Genomic DNA, 12979 nt, shown 5'->3' with positions numbered 1-12979 from the left:
TGTTGAGGATGCGTTTGACCCGATGGATGAACCATGCCAGCCTCACGCTTCCACATCTGTGGGTGTTTTTTTTTTTAAAAACTTGTTTGGGGATAGTGGTTGACATGACACCAATACCGCTCATCCTCAGATTAATATGGTCACTGAGCCACATATGCGGAGAAAAAAAAAATGTCAGATTTAATGTTAATTCTTTTAGGAGAAATGCAGGATTTCCTCCTATAGATACACTTTTATTTATCTCACGTTAACATTTTAACCATTTAATTGTAATAGCAACAATTTTTTTAAATCAACATAAAATATTCACATGATTATATCAAAGCTAAAGAGATTTATTGGTAGTTAAGAAAACTGAAAGACACATGCAATTTCTCACCATAAATGCTTACAAAAATGATTGTTTTTTTTTAAATTAAAGCTCAGACATTGGGGTGTGATCTTGCACTCGGACTGTGTTTCCTGAATGACCCACCATCTCAGCAAGCTACGTGTGTTGATCAAATGAACATCTGGAGGAAGAGAAAAGCAGAAGATGTTTATCAACTTGTTTACTTTAAGTTTTTTTTTTTTTTTTATAGAAGTGTGAAATTAATTCTGAATTCTTGTCATGGACAACCTGGTGTCTTGCTCCTTTTTTGAATTTGCTGTTCTGTTTCCCTCTAACAGGACTCGGCTTGCTGGTGGGTTACTTCCCGTTCTTCGACTGTGTCTGATGTTATAGTCAGTTTGGCTGCTTCGACCAGCATTACCGTGCTTGTGCTTTTTGCCTGTTTCAAAAATGAGGCAGTTAAAGGCATCAGTCAAAATCGAACAGAGAGAATAGGAGGATACCGCATAAATCTCTGGACAGCACACTACCGGTATATTAAAAAATACATTTTATAATATTGTAATTCTCAGCAGTAAATGCACTCTCAAATTTATTCACAGGTTTTTATTAATGAACATTACCTGTCAGTGTTTCATGTCCGTGCATGAGGTTTTGTGGTCTGCCATTTATGCTTATTCCTTTAATAGTCGTGTTATAAGCCAGAAGTGGGGGCAGTCCTGGCAGGTTGAATTCCGTGGTAGGGAAAGACGCTCCAACGACTTGAGAGCATTGCTTTAAAAGACAAAATATTAATTTAGGCCATACGGGTACAAAACCAAAACAGGTGTGTTTGAAATGCTTTAGGGGTCAACTCGATGTTTACATTGGTGATCTACAACAGTGTTTTCATTCAGACCGTATGCAGCCAGAGTCAATGCTGCGCATTTACTCCACCCACACACTATGCAATAGATAGGTGATTAGATTGCTTGTTGTTCCACATATATAAGCATCTTATAGCGATACAGTGATTACTACTCATCAGCAACAATTTACAAATTCTAGTAAAAGCAGTTTGAATGCATCGGGAGTGACAACTCAGATGGCGTTCACAAAAATCACTAGGGGGAGGTTTGTAATTTTAATGAGTAAATCCGAGATCTCTGCTCTGTCATTTCCATATCTATGATTAACAAGCAGAGGGGGTCGGGTTGACCTGGCTAATACGCAGTAAATCCACTGGTGCATTATCGGCTAGGCACATTTCATCTAATCAGCAGGATGATGCTAGCAGGCTTACATTGCTTTTAATTCAGAGTTGCAGAAGCCTTACAGTATCACTACCATTGAACCACAACATTAAATCCTTCAGACTGAAAGAGTACATTCACAGTCCGACCCGTTATGTTGGTTGGTTTTGTTGTCAATTGGATTCTTCTAAATCAAGTTTCTTTGTATTTTAAATGTCTTGATTGAAATATACATCAAAAACTGCCCCTTCTGTAATGTGATCTTAAAGAGTATAGTGAAAAAAAGTTTCGTTTTTTTTATAATCAAAATCAATTATACCCTATGAGTAATCTCATGGAGCACTATTTGTCACTGCTGGGGAAAGCTGTTTTTTTAATGTTATTACAACAGAGTTTGTCGATGTGGTGACACCTGGGATTATATAGGTTTGCTTCTTCCCACTCCCTTTCAAGCAACAAATCAAACTCTAATTATCACGTTTGAAAATCACTATAACTAATACATCTTATGTGACTTCTGTTTACTGTATGCGTTACTACAAAAATATCTAGTTATGATTCTCAGTAATTACATGGTCAAGAGGACGGCATCATCTTCAAACATCTTTGTTCATTTTTATTTATTTTCTAATCAATGTGTTACTCAACATCCAAACTAGCTTTGATATATCTCTTTTTTGTAATTTTTTTTCTTGTACTGTTTCATTATTTTAAATGCTTAAAAGAAACAAATAAATCAAATGACAAAAAATCCAATTACTTCCACTTTATGTTTTAAATAAATCCCTATAAATACTTAAAATGTTTAAAAATACTAAGTTTAACTTCTGTTTTGTAATAATTTTCTTGCCAATTCATGCTCTACTGGGTATTGAACTAAAATTTGACAATTTTTTAAAACTATCTAAAAAAAAAGGCCTTTTTATTATTTGTTTTCCAGCTAAATTAATTGAATTGACAAGCTTCATTAAAGAACTTTTTTAAGCCCTTGATGCCTGAGTTTATTTCCAGCTATGATAAAAAAAATTCACTTGTGTTTTGCTTTCACGTAGACGCTAAATTAAGGTAATCATAGAGCTGGATCAAGGGGTTAAACACATTTAGAACTACAAATAACACAAAGCAGTACATAAATACATATTTGTCCAGAGTTCTCACTGCTGGATCTGCTTTTAAGAGCTCAGCCCTGGTCCGCTCCTCCAGAGTTACCATCACTCCATCTAAGAGCTGCAAACTGGAAAGATGAAGAAGTACTGCTGGTCTGTGCAAAGAATTTTGAGCAACCTGTTGACAAAAAAGAAAAAGAAATGAGTAAAAAGCCAAGCTGGTTACAAAGTTTTCGTTTTCTATGACTGAAATCAAAAGTCTAAAGCATTATTACAACAATCTTGACACATCTGGCATCAGTATGATGCTTTGCAATCGTGTTTCCAACAGTGACCCAGCTGACAGAAGCAGATTGGTCCCAGCTGAAGCCATTCTCTGGCCAGGGTTTAAAGCCAGTCCAGCCACAGAAGTGCATAACTCTGGACCCTGCTGCTGTGGTGAAGTTGTGAGTTAAGAAAAAGAGGGGCAACTTTTGCAGGAGAACATGGGAGAAACAGTGGTTTAATGTGGGCAACAGCAGGGAGCCTAGTCTCCAGGGTGGCTTTTGGCCTCTAAGCCCTGGCAGGATTAATACCTCGTCCCATAGGAAGAGAAGTGGGATGGGGTCAAGCAGTAAAGAGGCTGCCACAGATGAGCATTACCCTGTGGATAACAGCGAGGTCATGGGTTGCTGTATCTGTTGGAGCTTGACCCGTGAGCTCCAGATGGGTGACGTAACAGGGGCAATAGTGTCCTACCATTTGGCTTACACATTTGTTTCTGACTCCAGCCAGTTTGAGGCAAAGCAGAAGGCCCATGGTGTAATCGCTTAATTTACAGTTTTGGATTTTGTAAGTGAGAAACTAAGCTTGTAAACACCATATTTTTCGTAATTTGTTTGCAGGTCCAAATATAGAAAAAAATGTCTGACAGGTGATGGATTCATAAAAATAGAAAAAAAGACAATCATGACAAAACAATCAAAACACCAACTGTTTACTGATTTATAATGTCTAATTTTGTTGAAAGGATAAACTAAAACCCCATGATACTTACAGGGTTGCCAATCACAGAGAGCTCTGTCAGTGATGGAAGAACTTCCAGCTTTTCAATCTCAGCAACATCCTGTGAAGAACAAAGATTGTTAAAAATTCTCTTTCATCATCCGAACCTAAGTTTATTTAGTTTTTCTTCCTATAACTTGAACCTTGCTGTGTTTTTCATAATAGAATCATATGAATCGTGACGATCAAAATGTTGGAGTAGGAGGGATAGAGGCAGCTGAAGGCAGAGATTATATGTGAGCTCATAGTAATCTCATGAGAGAGTTTGGGCACGCAACTGGACATGGGTCTGTTTTCTCTCGTTCCCAGCTTTATGCTCAGAATTGGCTGTGATTCAAAGACACCCCCACTGTGAGGACCGATGCTCCGGGATGATTGCTGTATTTTATTTCTTAATTGAATGCGTGAAAACAATAAGGAAGCAAAAGGAAGAAGAAATGGGCAACAAAAGTGCAAATCACTTGCTCTGGGTGAGGAAATGCAGACTGAGAAGCTGATTACACGTTGTACTGATTGTTACCCTCTTTTTCTATACACATGGACATGACCTTCAATCAAACTTGATTCTCCTTAATACTACCCCTTGCATGCCACAGTGGGTGGTAATGGTTCATGATTACTATACTTCATGTTTTACTTTGCAAATGCAGGAAAAAGTAATACTGCTGCACAAGGAATAAAACACATTCTGAAACATCTGACACTTGTGAACCAATCAGGAAAAGTTAGTGGTAAATCAAAAACTGCATAAAAGATGAACGTGACCTTCCTGATAACCTCGGAAATTTTCTTTGCTGCCAGTCTTCCGAGCAGTTTGATTTAGAATGCAAGTCTCAGCATGAATAACAAAGAATCGGAGAACCTGCAGCTTGTTCATGCCGAGGAAGAGCTTTTGTAGCCCAACCAGGGGATCCAGGTGGTTTAGCTCTCGGATTCTGTTGTACTCGAGGTGCAGTTCGAGGAGCTCACTCTGGGCTATGAAGGAGTTCCTGGCCAATGCTTTAATCCGGTTTCTGTCAAGCACAAGCTCTCTAAGCTGCTGCAGCCCCTCCAAGCCTTCCACTTGGCTAATATCGTTGCCTGAAAGGAGACATAACTTTTTTTTAAAGAAAAAAGAAAAGAAAAAAGCAATCCCTTGTTTGGATAAGGAGAAGATATTTTGACAGACCAAAAATAAAAAGTAATTAATAGACAATAATAAACATCAAAGGCAACAGACTATTCATGAGACTTGTGATTTGCTCCTGCTGTAAAAAAAATACTGCAGTTTCAGACAGAGCTTCCAAATGTTTGGGAGACATGAAAGCTTGGTTGCCGTAGTGGGACAAATCATCCTGACAAAGAACAGCTCAATCAAAAGCCATCAAAAGCTGTTGAAAAGAAGCCAGTTGTTATTTTCTTGAAGACTCACAACCCATCTGGCCTTAGGTCTATGGGAGACTGCACTTTCTTTTTTTTTTAAACGTGTGTATTTTAACAGATTCCATGCACTTCACTTTTAACTGGCTTTGAGTTGCAGGGGTAGCACGCAGACCATACGTACCTTGGAGAAAGAGGGATTTGAGATTGGTGAGCCTGCTGAGCTGCAGATTGGCCATATTGGAGATGCCATTGTGACTCAAATGAAGCACTTCCAGGCCTCCCATCAGCGGCTCTAAGCTGCCAGTGGGCCCAGTGTCCCTTAAAAGCAGAGACAACAAATATGTCATTCCCCCTCCTGCTGCTGCTCTTCAATGGTCAGACATCACAGGTGGAAACGAGCATGTGGTAATTACAGTTCTGCCAAATAAAAACAGTTCTAAACTCGATTTATGTTATGCCAATTTTCTTCTTATACAATTAGGCTTCATCTATCAATAGTTTTTTTATATTTTAACATAATGCAAGAAAAGTAATAAAAACAATCAGAAATCATACAATACGTGCTTTAAAATTTTTCTGGTACTTACTTCTTGTGTAATTGTCTACAAAACCTTGTAGAATTTACAGAAACAAAATCAAGTGCATTGGCTGGTCGGTGCTGCCCCCTATTGTTCAGACCTAGCACTCCATTTCATGAAACCCTTGTGCTATTTTCGATGACCCCACCCTTACATTGACATGTTCTCCCTACCATGACAAAGGTGGATAAAGGTGGAAAAGATTTCATGTAATCCATGGACACCAGTGAGGTTCACGAATCATTGAAGAAAAAAGGTTCAGCGCACTGTCTAGTGGGTCTAGATGACCCAACTCCCAATGTTAAAATGCCTAGGATAGCACAAGGGTTACAAACTAGTGTGAAAAAATTTTAGACACTCACAAACTATCAACCATAACATACCTATTAGTCTTGCCCGGGCTCTGCTGTCCGTACCCGCTGGAGTGAACTCTGCTGTGCAGTATCTGTCTGTTTGTCATAGGAGCCGGAATCTTGTGTTTGGGTAGAATGGACTCAATGTGGTTGTAGTTAAGACTCAAAGCCTGTAAAACCAGTGCAAACAATCAATTTTTAATTCTTGTCAGACTTGTCAGCTGAAAAATTGCACTCAGTCTGATGTACTTTGAGGTTGGGCAGGTGGATGAGGCCCGAGAAGGAGGTGAGGTTGTTGTGGTCTAAATTGATACTGCATAGATTACAGAACAGCTCCGCTGGGGACAGATCAACCATCCTGTAAACAAAGTAGACTTCTTTTTAAATTTTTGTTTGTTTAAAAACTCCGCTGTGATCAGTGAAGCGCTTGCCTGATGGAGCAGGAGTGCAGGGTAAGGTAAAGGATCTCAGTGTAGTTTGAGTGACCCAGCTTTTCTACAACCATATCAGTGGTTAGTCTTCCCTTAAACATGCTTTTTGCACTCTCGCACTCACTTGCATCCTGGTGAAAACAAAAAGAACTTTACACAATCAAAGCATCCTAAGAAAGTTATGATTGGATGGAGATGTTTTGTACAAACCACTGCAACTCCATCCAGAGCTTTAAGTGAGGTCAGATGGAAAATGACAAATATCCGATAGCTTTCCAGCTTTTCCGCTAAAGCATTCCCATAGAGATCCAGAATGATGAGGTTTGCCAACTCCTGCTGACACAAAATGCAGCTCATGAGCATGAGAAATGATTAAATGGTTGGAAAACGCAACATGACATCTCCTAACTTTGAGATAGTGAACGTCCCTCGAGGAAGAAATCCGGTTCTTTCCAATATAAAGTTCAAGGAGAGACTGAACATTTTGGATGCCATCCAAGGTCATGATGGAGTTGTTCTCCACAGACAGAAAAATCAGGTCAGGCAGCTGTTTTAACACAGAGGCCTCCAGACCTGACAGCTGGTTCCCATCTACGCTTAGTTTTTTTAGGTGACGCAGTTTCCCCAGACCTAAACATCAGATAACAGATTCTCACAGGAACAAAAATTCTGCAATTGTGATCAAACATAGATTAAAGAGTAAAGTATGACTCACCTTTAAGTGTAGCAATGCAATTGTTGTTCAGTGAAAGCTCTTCTAGCTTTAAGCAACAATCAATCCCATCCACTCTGCAGATGTTGTTGTCATCAAAGGAAGCCCAGCGCAGATTCTCAAGTTTGCTCAAACTGTTAAGCTTAGAAATCCTTTGGTCGTCAAGGTTGAGGGAGGTTATCTAGTCAAAATGTAATCAATTAAGATAAATTAATCTTTGTATATATTATGAGAGATTATGTGCAACAAAGTCTTAATTGGAATAAACTTTTTATAAATGGATTAATCACTTTGAAATGAGGAGGTCTGGATGATGCAGCTTACCTTCAGAGTCCAGTCTGGCTCCATTTCTCTGCTGGGTCCCCATGACGCCGGGCTGCACTGATGAAGGAGCTGAACTGTTGACAGCAGGCTAAGTTGTCGCGGATAATCAATGCTAAAACTGGAGTGTGCCAGAATAGATGCCTGCAAGATGCCCTCTTATTTAAATCAATAGTGAGCTCATATTTGAAAAAATGTTTTATTTAGACCAACACAGTGAGGAATAGACTGAACACGTTCATATATAGTAAATGGGAGGAGTGAAGATCTTGACCTGGTTAATTTTAGATGCAGCAGCAACCTGTTCAGCTTCAGCAGCCTCTTCCTTTGACACCAACACTCCATCAAGGTGGGTGAGGGTCGTAAGATGACCCAGAAGGGTACTTCTAACAACCTCTGGCTGAAAGGAGGAAGAAAAACATTCAAACATGAACATATTTTTACATTTATAAAATGTTGTGCATCAATCTCTAAGCTAAATGTTGAAAAGAAAAGCCATACCCTGCTCCATGGATTGTATCGGGTGTCCAGTTTGAGCAGAGCAGGCGTGTGTTTCCTGAGCACCGATGTAATCTCTCTAGCTTTTGATAACTTGTTCCAGGATACATCAAGGTGTTCCAGATGTTTCAATCCCTGCAACCCATCCAGTGTCACCAGATGGTTGAAGCTAGCATCCAAAAACTCAAGGCTGGGCTGAGGAGAGAGTTTCTGTAAGTGCCGCTTCAGAATACATTCCTCTACACCTTTGCTTTCAGACTTGATTTTTTCATCCAATGGCTTTGTATGGCCTTTTAAATACTGATTGTGTCGATGTGATTAAATACTGTAGCACATTACCATGTAGGAAATGTCATCGAGGTGTGTGAGCTTATTGAAGCTGATGGTTAGATGTCTCAGAGCTGTAAGCCTGGAAATCTCTTTTATTTCACTCAGACTATTGCCATGAAGGTTAAGCACCTGTAGATTGAACATCTCAATGAAAAGTTGCAAAATTACCTCAAAATAATACCAAAAAATCCACTTTATAAAGATAAAAGACTTACAATGATCTGACTGAGGGCGCTGGCATTGGCAACATTTAGAAGAATTTTATTGTTTAAGCTCAAGAGCTCAGGCTTAAGTCTTAGAATAGGTTCCATGTCGAGGGCGGCTTTGTCCAGGATTTCATTCGAAGGATCGTTGTCTGTGCTGGTGTTTATGGTAGATTGATCCTTGTCCTTGAAATTAAACATTACATTTTGACTGTATTTGATTATGTTAGATCATATCGGGCCAAAGCAAAAGTAAGACGTCAGCAAAGGTCAAGAAACAATAGGATTTTTGTATATTTGGTTTCACTCAATAGCCTTAATTATCAATGTATATGACTATTATACCATTTTAGTATCATCAAAAACAAATGAGATATTCACCTCCAAAATATATTCAAAATATATGATGTATTCTGGCAGGACAAGCTCATGCTGGAACACAAACCACTGTCTTCGAGGAGGATTCATCTCAGTGCCTGTGTGGGTCTTGCCTGAGCTTGGGGGGTCTAAACAGAAGAGGGAAACACAAAGAGATGTAAAAATACAGCGCTATACAAAATGTTCTTTTTGTACCAAACAATAAACTGGATACCATCGTGAGTTGCTGAAGGCTTTGATTTGACGTCCAGGTTGCGATACACAGAGTAGACTTTAGGGTATCTGCTTATGTCGCCCAGATCTCCATCACGGAAAGGCATGCTGTTACCGATAAATACTTTGGAGACAATGACCTGACCTACAAGCAAAAATGAAATAATACTTGGGAATTCAACAAAAAAGCCCTATCCTTTTGAGGGTAGTCGTAAAAAGTAACTTTACCGTGTCGAATTGCCTCAGTTCTTTGTCTGAGATCACCTTGACGGTCTTGTTGAAGCAAAAACTCAATTCTGGGCTGTTCAGCCACAGCTAAGCTATTGGATAAAGGCACGGCAGCCTCTCTTTCTGTGGACTAATGAAAAATAGTCAGCATTGTATAGACAAAATATTTTCAACATTGGTTGAAAATTTTTGCACAGTTCATGTTCAAACGTAAAGAGTAGAATTGTATTTAAGACTGTCAAGACCCTACTTCTTTCTTAAATGTCAGCCAATGGAATCTTGGAAATACAACACACTGATGGAGAGGATTCTTTCAAGGATCATGCCTACCTTTTGTTGCGTTGTTGTAAAGCCTTCCTGCAAAATGCAGAAAGTCTCTTCTTTCTCACATTTCTCAGGGTCGGCTATGTAGAATAAATACTCCAAACGCTTTCTGTGATGTCTATTTACAATAGGGTTTTAAAAGACTTTCAGTTGTTTTATATGGACAAAGATATGATTAAAGCCCATTTTTAATGCTCTTCTTTGCAAATGTTTTACTTACTGTAAAAAGGCAGCAGCGTCTTCATTTCCCATCAGGCTGTGCAGCTTTTCTACAAAACGATGCCTCAAAGCACTGTTGTGGATGCGGAAGACTCTGTCAACCTTAATGTCGATGACGTCGAGAGTCTTGTACTCTGAAGGAGCAAAGCGAGAAACCAGCAGGTTGCAGCAAGAATTGAACCTGTTGGTCAGAGTAAAAGTAAAACAAGGATGTTTTCAACTCCCTCATGAAATTAAAACTTTCATAAATGTTTTATAAATGCTAAATCAATACCAAAGATCTGTGGGACAGCCTGCTTCCAGACGAATGTTACCGACACTTTCGAGCTCCATGTATAGAAACTGAACCACGTGTTCCGTTTTGTTTGCAGCTCGGGTCTTTTCCCTCTTACACCAGGCTTCAATGCTAAATATTAAGTACAAAAATTGTCTTTTTTTTCTGGCAGTTAAATTCTACTGAGATGTTGATATTTGTACAACTTTACTTTCTTGTTAAACTGTGATAAAGTGAACTAACTCATCTATCCTCTTGGTCCAGAATGTCAGTCTTTCCCTTAGGGTTTCAATCTTAACATGTATTTGGTGCACCGCTGCAAGATCAAGATTGACACCAGGGTTGGTGTTTGAGTCACTTCTTGTTTGTAGACTGTCGTCCAGGTAAATCTGCCCTCCTGGGTCATCACTCCACATGCAGCCAGGCGTCTTGGAACCAACTGGCACTGTGCTGAGTTCACACTCAAGCTTTGGACACATGCAAAGGGAGACAACTCTGTTTAAGGCCGTGTCACAGAGCCACTACATCTCTTTTGCACATTTTTCACGTTTGAAATTTCAGCCTTTCATGCGTGATATACGTAATTTCGTGTTTCTTGTGTTAGTCTTTTGTTGTTGTGCGGAGATGTCGTTCGAGAGCCACCAATTGCGCAAGTTTCCCCCCTTTTGAAAAGATGTGAGGCCTGTAATTTTTTATCATAGATGAACCTCAACTATGAGAGAAAAAAATAAGAATAAAAAATCCAGAAATAACAAAAAAAAAAAGCTCAACTTAATATTTTGTTATATACCGTTTGTTGGCAATGACAGCAGTCAAACATTTTCTGCAAGTCTTCACTAGGTTTTGAAAAACTGTTGCTGGTATTTTGGCCCATTCCTCCATGCAGATCTCCTGTAGAGCAGTGATGTTTTGGGGCAGTCGCTGGGCAACAGAACTTTCAACTTCCCCCAAAGATGTTCTATAGGGTTGAAATATGGAGACTGGCTAGGCCACTCCAGGACCATGAAATGCTTCTTACGAAGCCACTCCTTTGTTACCCGGGCAGTGTGTTTGGGATCGTTACAAGACTGTGAGAGTTAAAAATTTTGCTGGTTTGTATGTGACCAAATACTTGTTTTCAACCATAATTAAAAAATAAATTCTTTAAAAATCCGACAATGTGATTTTCTGATTTTTTTTATTATTTTGTCTCTCATAGTTGAAGTATGATGGAAGTTACAGGCCTCTCTCATCTTTTTAAGACGGAGATCTTGCACAATTGGTGGCTGAACAAATACTTTTTTGCCCCCACTGTTTGACCAATTTGAATCCATGCAACACGCGCAGAATGTATGTAGTGGCTGTGTGACACTGCCTTTATTCTGCGCTGTCACTGGAGATGAGGGAGACATTAATTTAGTCTAAAACCTTAAGTCATTTTTTAGAAATGTTTTGAGGAATGTACTTTTTTGAGAGCATAGCTGAGGGTCCTGATGCGTTCTTCAGGCAGCTGTAGTAGAGTTTTCTTCTTTTCTGTCAGACTAAGTTGCTTCTCGGACAGGTTTCTCTTAGCAGAACGTACACGCATGTTGTAGTACATCATTTTCTTCATCACCGCAGCCTGCAAAAGAAATAAAAGAAATGCTCTAACAGAAAAGAAGAACTTATATAACACAAGATGCATAAATCAAATCCATCTAAATGGATTCAACATCTTAATAATTGTCAAAAAGGTTTAAATTTACTGTATTTTGTGAAGTCTTTCAGGTGTTTCTTTAGAAACTCATATTTACGAGGAATCTTAAAATTAAGTGAAGAATCTGACTTCAACCTTAGTCAGCCCCAAATCTACAAAAAATCTTCTTTGTACCTCAGCAGCCTCTTTGACTTGCTTGTCAGAGACATTGTAAGAATCAAGTTGCTGGAGACCTGGTATGTGGTAAAGAACGTGTGTGGCATAGTTACACAGGAGGCACACTGGGTTAGGAGTTGACATGGGATCCTTGAGTGCAAGCTCTTTCAGACGGGGCAAATGGGCAAGCTGGGCCAGCTCCTGTTAAGGCACAACCAGAAACCTAGTTAGAGCTTAAACCATGTTCAATCCTATCTGTCTGTCTCGGATAATTATTTTTGTCTCCGATATTTTGATACGTTCAACAGCAAAAGATTCTCAACCACCCAATTTATCTTATCGCTCTAAAGGAAACAGCTATTGCAGAGGCAGTGCAATTAAAGTGACTGAGTTTGATGGACTTAATATTCTGCTGCTATGCAAAATGTGATGCAGAAAACACAAGGCAGACTTTTCTGTTTTCAATCACTCTTTGAACTCATCTCTTGAATTTCAATAATTGCCTCCCCTAAAAGCAAGGCTACAGGTGGAGAAAAAGAGGAAGGTGTAGATGCTGTAGTGTGAAGCTGATCAAAGCAAAAACGCTGAAATGTTTTTGTGTGTTTTGTGACCCAGTCCCTTACCCCAGCTGGGCTCATATTAAGCTTCTCAACTCTACAAAGCTGCTATGTTTAACTAACACAAACATTCATGCTGTCTTTGGAATTTGATGGATATGTAGTTTAAATAAATCTGGTGCATAACTGAACTTTGAATGAAAAAAAAATTACAGTTCTCAGTCCCTTAGTAAATTCTTTTTACACTATAATTAAAAATGTGGTTTGACCAAGACCCTGGCAATTCCTAAGAATTAGAAGGGCTGTTTTATTACACGTTCCAATAAGGCAAATGAGCTGGGTGATGAATAAAGGCTAGTTGAGGGGGGTCTCAGGTTGTGACCAATAACAGCAAGAGCTATAAAATGTCTAATATGGTCAAAAAGACCTTGAAGCACCATAGCTATGATTTATA

General features: G+C 39.1%; 1 protein-coding gene across 15 annotated transcripts in view; it reads right to left on the bottom strand.

Annotated features, from left to right (window-relative positions):
- Positions 1 to 385: 385 nt before the first annotated feature.
- lrrc9 (leucine rich repeat containing 9) overlaps positions 386 to 12979 on the bottom strand; it is a 15917-nt gene continuing 3323 nt past the window's right edge. For 3 of the 15 annotated variants that reach the window (XM_078940297.1, XM_020713605.3, XM_078940298.1), the window contains exons 7-33: positions 11987 to 12169; positions 11582 to 11737; positions 10381 to 10604; positions 10138 to 10269; positions 9865 to 10044; positions 9651 to 9762; positions 9321 to 9450; positions 9094 to 9237; positions 8883 to 9007; positions 8514 to 8687; positions 8308 to 8427; positions 7972 to 8163; positions 7745 to 7870; positions 7474 to 7614; positions 7153 to 7330; positions 6847 to 7067; positions 6648 to 6773; positions 6438 to 6568; positions 6256 to 6364; positions 6037 to 6176; positions 5257 to 5393; positions 4576 to 4793; positions 3706 to 3774; positions 2701 to 2847; positions 955 to 1105; positions 620 to 770; positions 386 to 512 (exon numbers count right to left, since the gene is read on the bottom strand). In XM_078940297.1, coding sequence (XP_078796423.1) covers positions 488 to 512; positions 620 to 770; positions 955 to 1105; positions 2701 to 2847; positions 3706 to 3774; positions 4576 to 4793; positions 5257 to 5393; positions 6037 to 6176; positions 6256 to 6364; positions 6438 to 6568; positions 6648 to 6773; positions 6847 to 7067; positions 7153 to 7330; positions 7474 to 7614; positions 7745 to 7870; positions 7972 to 8163; positions 8308 to 8427; positions 8514 to 8687; positions 8883 to 9007; positions 9094 to 9237; positions 9321 to 9450; positions 9651 to 9762; positions 9865 to 10044; positions 10138 to 10269; positions 10381 to 10604; positions 11582 to 11737; positions 11987 to 12169 — 3942 coding nt within the window. In that variant the 3' untranslated portion in view covers positions 386 to 487. Of the gene's footprint in view, positions 513 to 619; positions 771 to 954; positions 1106 to 2700; positions 2848 to 3705; positions 3775 to 4575; positions 4810 to 5256; positions 5394 to 6036; positions 6177 to 6255; positions 6365 to 6437; positions 6569 to 6647; positions 6774 to 6846; positions 7068 to 7152; positions 7331 to 7473; positions 7615 to 7744; positions 7871 to 7971; positions 8164 to 8307; positions 8428 to 8513; positions 8688 to 8882; positions 9008 to 9093; positions 9238 to 9320; positions 9451 to 9650; positions 9763 to 9864; positions 10045 to 10137; positions 10270 to 10380; positions 10605 to 11581; positions 11738 to 11986; positions 12170 to 12979 lie in introns of those variants that run through there. The other 12 variants (XM_020713606.3, XM_078940299.1, XR_013653027.1 and 9 more) reach the window with 11 other exon arrangements.

Source organism: Oryzias latipes, chromosome 22 (genome assembly GCF_053564925.1).
Source record: "Oryzias latipes strain Hd-rR chromosome 22, Olatipes_Hd-rR_3.1".
Lineage (NCBI taxonomy): Eukaryota > Metazoa > Chordata > Actinopteri > Beloniformes > Adrianichthyidae > Oryzias > Oryzias latipes.
The sequence above is the reverse complement of the archived record's forward strand: the minus strand, read 5'-3'. Positions and strand labels throughout refer to the sequence as shown.